General features: G+C 37.2%; 1 protein-coding gene across 3 annotated transcripts; it reads left to right on the plus strand.

The window, feature by feature from the left end:
* The first annotated feature begins 391 nt into the window (after positions 1-391).
* Positions 392-8,022, plus strand: LOC104237929 (uncharacterized). 3 transcript variants are annotated; one of them, XR_011403552.1, is made up of 9 exons: positions 392-924; positions 1,438-2,154; positions 3,610-3,705; positions 3,789-3,872; positions 4,900-5,134; positions 5,222-5,382; positions 6,321-6,593; positions 6,682-6,859; positions 7,601-8,022. XR_011403552.1 is itself a non-coding variant. In XM_070162428.1 (8 exons), exons 1-8 carry the CDS (start codon positions 538-540, stop codon positions 6,736-6,738), a joined length of 2,016 nt encoding a protein of 671 aa, XP_070018529.1. In that variant the 5' UTR covers positions 395-537; the 3' UTR covers positions 6,739-7,077. The 3 variants fall into 3 exon arrangements, 1 of the variants encoding a protein (XP_070018529.1); XR_011403551.1 differs by having other exon boundaries at positions 395-924; positions 6,321-6,599; XM_070162428.1 differs by lacking the exon at positions 7,601-8,022 and having other exon boundaries at positions 395-924; positions 6,321-6,599; positions 6,682-7,077.
* The last annotated feature ends 231 nt before the right edge of the window (positions 8,023-8,253 follow it).

Genomic DNA, 8,253 nt, shown 5'->3' on the forward strand with positions numbered 1-8,253 from the left:
ATATGTTTCGTTTTCACCGATCAGACATTTGTTATGGAATAATTGTTTGTATGCCGTAAGATTAATGATCTAAATCTTTAGAAGTCAATCTATATATAATTGTTTGGTACTATAAAAATTTTATTTTACGGAGTTATAATTTAACTTTTTTGGTATGTTATGATTCGCCACCACCTTTTGCATTGGAGACCCACCACTGTGAATTCACCAATGACTAGGGTTAGACATAGTTTTCATCCCTAGTATGAATCCCATAAGTATTTCCTATCGAATTATCACTTATTTGCAAAATATTTTTCCTTATCATGCCTCCTCACTACAATCAAAGTGTTTTATTGTAATATTGAAAAGTCCTACTATTTCATATTTCTAATAACTTAACAGTAACTAAAATGGATTAAAATTTTGAAAATAAATGACTAAAATATCACACGCACAAACACACACTATTTGTTCCCCAGTTCTCCTTTCTCACTTTCTCTTTTGCACAATCGGTTGGTCGCATCCGCATATGAAATTCCCGATTTGTCCTCAACCATGCCGGCCTCAGCATCATCGGCGCCGCCGCCTCCGACTCACAGCCGTCGCGAGGATCTAATCGGAAAATTGAGCTCTTCCTCCACCGATACAAAGCTCAAAGCCCTTCGCGACCTCAAAAATCAAATCATCGGTAACCGTACGAAGAAGCTTTGTTTCCTCAAACTCGGTGCCGTTCCTTTAATTACCACTATCCTCTCTTCCGCCGCCGGTACGGCTGGTTCTGCATGTGCCGGTGATATCGTGGAACTTAACGATTCGCTTATTATTCAATCGGCTGCTGCTATCGGTAGCTTTGCGTGTGGCTTTGATGACGGCGTTAAAGCTGTTTTAGATGCCGGTGCTTTTCCTCTTCTTCTTCGCCTTATTTCTTATCCTAATGATAAGGTAAATTTCCATTTTTTTGTTGCTCTTTTACTCTTTTTTGTTTGCGTTTTGGCTCTATTATGAAGCAAATTATTAGTTGTATAATTTCTTTCAACATTTAATGCTAGATTTTTAAATTTTTATATTTGCCTAATTCTTCTGTTTGTAGTACCAGAGTTAAATCTTAATTTCGAATTTTCAGCCTTTTTCGCGCTTACATCTAATTTTCAGATTAAAATCTTTAAAAACTTAGGTGAAATAGATTCCTTCGTTAGATTTTAGAATCTGAACAGAAAATTTATAATAGAACAAGGTAAGTTTGATTCTTTATATTTTCTTTTCCCTCTTTGCTTGGTTTTACATTACTTATGTGGCTAATCAGTTTAAAATAAGTTGAAAGTAGTTAAGGGGAAGAGTAGATGAAGTAGTTGTTTTACTGTTCTTCAGACGAGGCCTTACCTTTTGACTGATATGTCCCATAATCATTTTTTCACGAGTATATTTCATGATTGGCCTTACTGAGATCTGATGCAGGTGGTGGATGCTGCTGCTCGTTCCCTTAAGTTTATTTATCAGTCAAAGTTAGCCCCAAGGTATGATTTTCTGCAGGGGAATAATATGACATTCATCTGGTCGCTATTGAATAGTGAAAATGAGAATGTGACTGGACTTGGTGCAAGTATCATTACACATTCTTGCCAGACAAGTTTGGAGCAGAAGGCATTAAGCGATTCTGGTGTTTTAAAGAAACTCACTTACATGCTTGGAGGGTCTGTAACTCAAACAGATGCTAGTCTAGAGTCTGTTGCCACTATCCTTAAGGGAAATCCTGACGTCGTTTCAAAGTTCACGGAGCCTGAAAATGGAGGAGCATTGGAGACTATTACTGAATTGACCAAGGATAAAAGTGCCCGGACAAGATTGCTTGCTTGCATATGCTTGATTGTCATAAAGAACTCTGCTCCCTCTTGCCTTCAAAGTTTACGAATCAAAACAAAATTGATATTAATACTACTTGAGCTTCTTGAGGATGATCATGTTGGAGCCGAAGCTCCTTTTGCCTTGTCTAGTTTAATTGCAGAAAAGGAGGATTTGCAATTATTAGCATTCGAGGCAAATGTTATTGATAAGCTTGTCAACCACCTGCGAAGAGGTCCATTACAGTCGAGACGTTTAGAGGGTATACTTATTGCTTTGGCTAACATGTGCTCCAGATTGGAACGGTGCAGGGATCGGCTTCTGTCATTAGAGGTCAGTTGCTTCACAATGCATAAAGACTTGTTTTGTCGTGTATATTGTCATTGTGTGGCAGTGAGGCTGCAAGGGAAAAAATTTAATTCTGATTTCTGCACTTGGGCCTTGTTTGCCTGTTCCCGACTTCGTAGATAAAGAAAGTAATGGATATTAATCCACTGAGCTGAATCTAGAATTAAGCTTTTAAATGATAAATGCTGATAGATTCAGTTGAAATGAGTATGTTAATTCTACATCTTGTAAAAGTAAGTGGCATAAATTTCATTTCATTTTTTGTACTTAGAGCTGCAACTGAATCAAATGTAGCTGAATCCTTAACTGTTTCACTTTGCTCAAATCATTTAACTTGAATTGAAGTGTTGGTTAGATTTGAGCTCAAGTTGTATGCTTGAATGCATATATGATAGGCTTGAGCTCGTCTCATAAGCTTGGCAGTTAATTGAAACTATGGACTGAATTTGAGCTTGAATCATCAGTCTTGTATAAAATATTCTTTGTAGATAGCTGAAGTTAAACGATGAGCCTGGTTTTGGTACAAGGGAGAACAATAAAGGAGTGTTTTGAGATGCAAAAAGCGCAAAGTAACCGGACTTCAAGCGAGAAAGGAAGTGCACACCTCATTGAAGTGAAGTGCATATTTTTGCAAAAATACACAGAAGAATTACCGTCATGCACAAAATAAATTTTCATACCATTAAATAACAACTTATATTAACTTACAAAGTCGAGTAAATAATATAAGCATAGAGTCAATGCAGACCAAGGTCACCAATGTATTTTTTATGTTAAAAGGAGGATAAATGCGAATTAATGCACAAAAACTAAGTCATAACACAACAAAAGCAATAGGAATTAATCCTCTTCCTCCTCAAGATTGATCATATCCATCAATATCTTATAATTGTATTTGCCGTCTTCCTCCATTTTCATATTCTTTATCTACTAGAGTCTGTTTTGATGACGTAGAAGTTGCTATTCCTTACTCTATTTATTGGAGCTTGAATTTTGGCTCAAACCATACAAGTCCCTGTCACTTCACTTCCCTCAGCAACATCACCTCAAGTCAAAGCAGAAACATCTTTGTCATCAAATACTAGACTGGAATTGACTAGCAGACAAACATGGTTGAGAACTAGGATATGCTGCTGCAGATGAAACATGCTCATCAATCAGCATGTGTCCAAATTAAACTTAGTTGCATTAACAGTTGAGGTTGCTAGAAGTTTTGTTAGGAAAAAAAACAGCAGACACATTAATGGAGAACCAGACAGTGCTTTAACAAGCAGAACATGCTGAAGATGTTTGATACTATGTTTAGTTGTGTTAATGACTGAGGCATGCTGATATAAGTGTGTCATAAATAAGTCTGGAGGCCTTTCTGTTTAGGAACCTTCGAGTGATGTGGAGGACATGCACCAAATTTTTGATAGTTACTTCTATTTATTGATGCAGGCTATGAAGCTTGTAGGTGATGCCCTGAGTCATGACAGTGGTGAAGTGCGTGCTGCAGCATGTATATGCTTGAAAAATGTTTCTCGCTCAGTCAAGGTTTGTGATAGTAATAATAGCCAAAATTAATTCTTATTAATGGCTATTCATGTAATGATCTTTGCTGACAAACTACTTCTCAGAATCTTAGTGCAGGTCTATTTATGAATGAAAGCTTTGTTGTTCCCTTGGTTCGGCTTTTAGTTGATGATTTGACCTGTGTCCAGGTAATTGTTTTTTTTTTTTTTTTGCTTGTGTTCTCCTATGAATCTGTTTTTGCAAACTTTGGCACCATCACTGATGCAAGGCTGCTGGCTTTCATGTCCTATATGTCGTTGAGCATTATCCTCATAGAAGTTGTGTTGATTGGTTTGAAATTGTATGTTCATGTTAGTCTGGGATGGGCATTGGTGCATTAGTAAAGTGAAGCTTAGGAGATTTTGACCTTATGACAGCAATGTTAATTATATAATGTTCTTGGTTTTAGTGACTAATAGGTCATACTAATTAGTTATTATAATGTTTAGTAGTTGAGGACCTGTGATCACGACGAGTTCTTTAAGTTTGATTGCAGATTTGTATGTTAGTGTGGGGTTAAGTGTGAGATTTGGAGAATATCTAGTTTTAGAGGAACCCCAGTTTGTCCTGATTACTAGAATGAAGTGATCCAAATGGAGCGGAATGAATATAAAAGATATATGTAGTTGATTCAAGCTAGTTTGGGATTGGAACGTGTGTTTTTGTTGTAGTAATAGAATATTAACAACTCGCACCCTCCAAGTCCTTGCTTGCAGGATTGGGAAGGTGGGATGGGGTGGGGGAGTTTTTCTTCCTCTTTTTTAGACCAGTTAACATAGGAGTGCTACATGTGAGTAAGACACGCAAGAAACTCACAATTAGTTAGAATATTCTCTCGGGCACCACGATAACACTTGTAAAGTGGTGTTTAAAGCATTTAATTTGCAACTCAATGCCAACTTTGTCACAGGCTAAGCTGAAGTGTGCTCCTTAAAATTTTGAAGAGAGTTGTCAATTGTATTCAGTTAATACTTTAGAGGATCTATGAAAGCCATGTTTACTAATATTATTGTAAGATGTTATATACATGCACCTTTTTCATTGTTTTTGTTTCAACTGTTCGAAGAGATGCTGCATCTGATGACTTGAAAAGATCTTTTGCACTAGTGGCCCTAATCTTTCTTAGGTTGAGCTATTGAGAATTTCATAATATGTTCTTCAATCCTCTACTAGCAGGTTTCTGCCCTTGATGCCATCAGCAACATAGTGGTTGATTTCTTGGCGCATAAGACAATGTTTATGCAATGTGGAGGTGTGAAGCAGCTTGTTCAGCTTTCGAAGTCAATGGATTCAACTATTAGGGTAAAAGCCGTGTGTGCTTTAAGGAACCTGATATTCCTTGTGAACAACAAGTGTAAAGAGGAAATTCTATCAGAGCTCACACAGTTGACTCTGAGAAGCCTGATCTGTGGTAATTTTTCTGCTATTATCTGTTAACTGGCAAATTTATGGTTGTACAGAGAGATCTTCATTAGAAGTTAACACTTTTGGGTTGCAGATCCTGAGGCTTCTGTTCAAGAGCAAGCTCTAGCTTTGGTTCGTAATCTTGTTGATGGGCCTCTAGATTCTATCCAGCACATCTTTGCTGAGGACGCTCTTCTGCTGCATGCTGTGGGACAGCAACTGCAGAGTGCTTCAAAAGCTCAAGTCCTCATTCAGGTAAAAACTTCTGCTCTTTGTAAATGTAGATGACTCAATCCTTAAATGTATGCTTGACGACTGGAAGTAAAGGTTCTAAGCAAGCTGCTGAAAATTTTTCTGGTCATTCTGCCAGATTTTCACAATTGTTTTTTTATAAGAAAGATTTGCATAATTGTTTGTGCAGATGATGAACTGTAATGATTTGATTATTATGTGAATACTTGGGGAGGCCGATATTAAATGTGTATCTGGTTGTGATGGCGATACTGGCAAAAAGATCTGTTCCTTATGTAGTATAAAATAAAATAGATATCACTATGGTGGAGGTGATATCTTTAGGTGGCTAAATAGTTTTTTTCCTTTTGGTGATGAGCAAAAGTTGTGCTAATGTGCATAAATCCATACCGGGGACTGTACAATTTTTATGTTGCCTTATAGGCGAAGAATTTAAGATAATCGTGCTTCCAAAAGCTTGGTTGCCCAAGTGCAGATGTGTGTTTGCTAGAGAAATGTTGTAATTGTGGATGAACTGGCTTTGAAATAGCAGTAATTGCATCAAGTTATAGATTAAGGTTGATTTGGTCTTCACGCACCTTGGCATGTATCTCTTGATGCAAAATTACAATCTCTACCATTGCTTGCTGTCAGATCATCTTTGGTTGAATATAATGCTGTAAAATAGTCACCAAAAATAGCAACAAATTGCTTATTTTGTGTGTGAGAATGAACTTCACACATAGTACTTTCTTTATGGAAGAAGAAGATTAGGCATTTCAAGCAACAAATGTTTTATTTCTCAATTCTGCTTGCACAGGTAACAATGCTAGTTTTCTTTTCTGATAGTTCCATTGCTAGTTTTCTTTATCAACAGATTACTTAACTGATGCTTTGCGAATAATGTCCAATTAATTATGGGTTCTGAACATCTCTCTCTCTCTCTCTCTCTCTCTCTCTAGGGTATGTACGTCTTTACAAATGTGGCATCTGGAAATGAAGTGCACAAGGAAGCCGTTATGCAAGAGCTCTTTCCACCGTTAGCTAATGATTCTGAATCAATTATGTTCAAGTTTTTACATAGTGATGATAGCCGGTTACGTACAGCTGCAGTTTGGACTCTAGTGAACCTTACTTCTCCAAGCAGTTCTGGTGCATCTGGCTGGGTGATGAAACTACGGAATGCCGGCATAGTTTCCCAGTTGAAAAATATGGTCAATGATCCTTGCCTTGATGTAAAGGTCAATGCAATTATTCGGATTAAACTATGTTTAGATTATTCGTTTGCTTGTCAATTAAATTTTGTTTGAACTCTTTGTGCAGCTTAGAGCGAGGACAGCTCTAGGGCAATCAATGACTTCTGGTGATGGTTCTACATGACTATTATATTTTTATCCTTAATTCAGTGGTTGGCGAAAGATTCTGGTGCAGAATGATGCTTGGGCTTCAACATGTTTTATATAATGCCATGTCTGCAACCTTTGGGACCAAGGAGAACATGGTATGCATTCATCAAGGCCGACTTAAATTTATGATTAATTAAGTCGTAGGAACATCTCTGTAACTTTATAAATAGGCATAGAGATCTGGTTTTCCATAAACAATGAGTACTATACATACCTCATGGGGCTCTATGGTTCTGCAAAGCACTTGATAGAAACTGTTAACGAACCTCCCCCTTTCTCAGTAAATGGAAGTTTATGAAAGCCTTCAAATGCATTAGATATGTTTAAATTTTAATCGAGAATTCTGAGGGGAGTGTGAAAAGATGCTGTCTTGGCATGGCAAAATGTGATTGTTAGTAATACGAGAATGGTTATAAATAATATAGATCCTTATTCTTGACCATATATTTAGTCAAGTTGGAACTAACATATTTTCTTTCTTGAGAATCACAAGGAAAAGAAAGAAGACCATTCAAATTTGTATCTCCCTGCTTAAATCTTCAAAGTCAATACATTGTCTAGCCCAAAAACATACCGTAAATACCGTTGATTAACTCATCAAATTTCAGATATGCAAGAAATAGTAGGGTTTGCATGTAATTTTATTAAATCTGTCTTAGCAAGGGGTCTTATCCAGGAAAGCTAATTGACCAACAAAACCCACCCCCTCGTTCTGAGTGGTAGACATGGTTTGTAGGTTTTTAATCTTTGTCGGAGATATGTTTAGTTTAACCTACTAGAAAGTGACCAGAGACTGGCCAAATTTGCTTCTGCTTCAACCTCACTTCTTGTTGCAGGTTTAAGCTTTCACTCCAGCATTTTTCAAATTCAAGGCTTTTGCTTGGAGTTGCTCGATTATTGATTGTGTGGCCTATCAGGCCATATTCAACTGTATCATTCTGTGCCCCAGCCGCAATTTTGTATCTTTTTTTTCCAAGTGTAATATTGTTTATGATTGTTGCACCTGTTATCTGTACCCCCCTATAAGCCCTTTCATTTCCCGTTGTGGGGTCTGGTGCTGGGGATAAATAATTAGGTGTCATTATTGTGCCCTCCTCTCTTTTTTCCATTTTAGGGGTTTTAGTTTTAGTATTTAGGCTGCTTAAACACGAGGGATTGTGTTAATATCTATTTACCGATTTTGCTGAGAAGCGGTACTTTCTATCCTGCCACTGGTCCATATATTTTATTCTAATGTTAAGAGAATTTTTTTCCTTGATCTACCTATAGCACAAGGTATATAGTATTGAAATCCACTGTCGAGTTGAAAATTAGATTCCACTTCACCTTTTTATCTTGGCTCGAGTGTTTGTACTGAAGATGATGGCTGATTTCTGAAACTTGACGCATTATTAGCATTTAGCCATGAGCCTTCTCATATTTTTGGAGAATTGACCTCAGCTACTCCCTTTGCTGAATGCTTACAATCCGGAAAGCAGAAGTGTCTGGT

Source organism: Nicotiana sylvestris, chromosome 11, assembly GCF_000393655.2.
Source record: "Nicotiana sylvestris chromosome 11, ASM39365v2, whole genome shotgun sequence".
NCBI classification, from domain to species: Eukaryota; Viridiplantae; Streptophyta; class Magnoliopsida; order Solanales; family Solanaceae; genus Nicotiana; species Nicotiana sylvestris.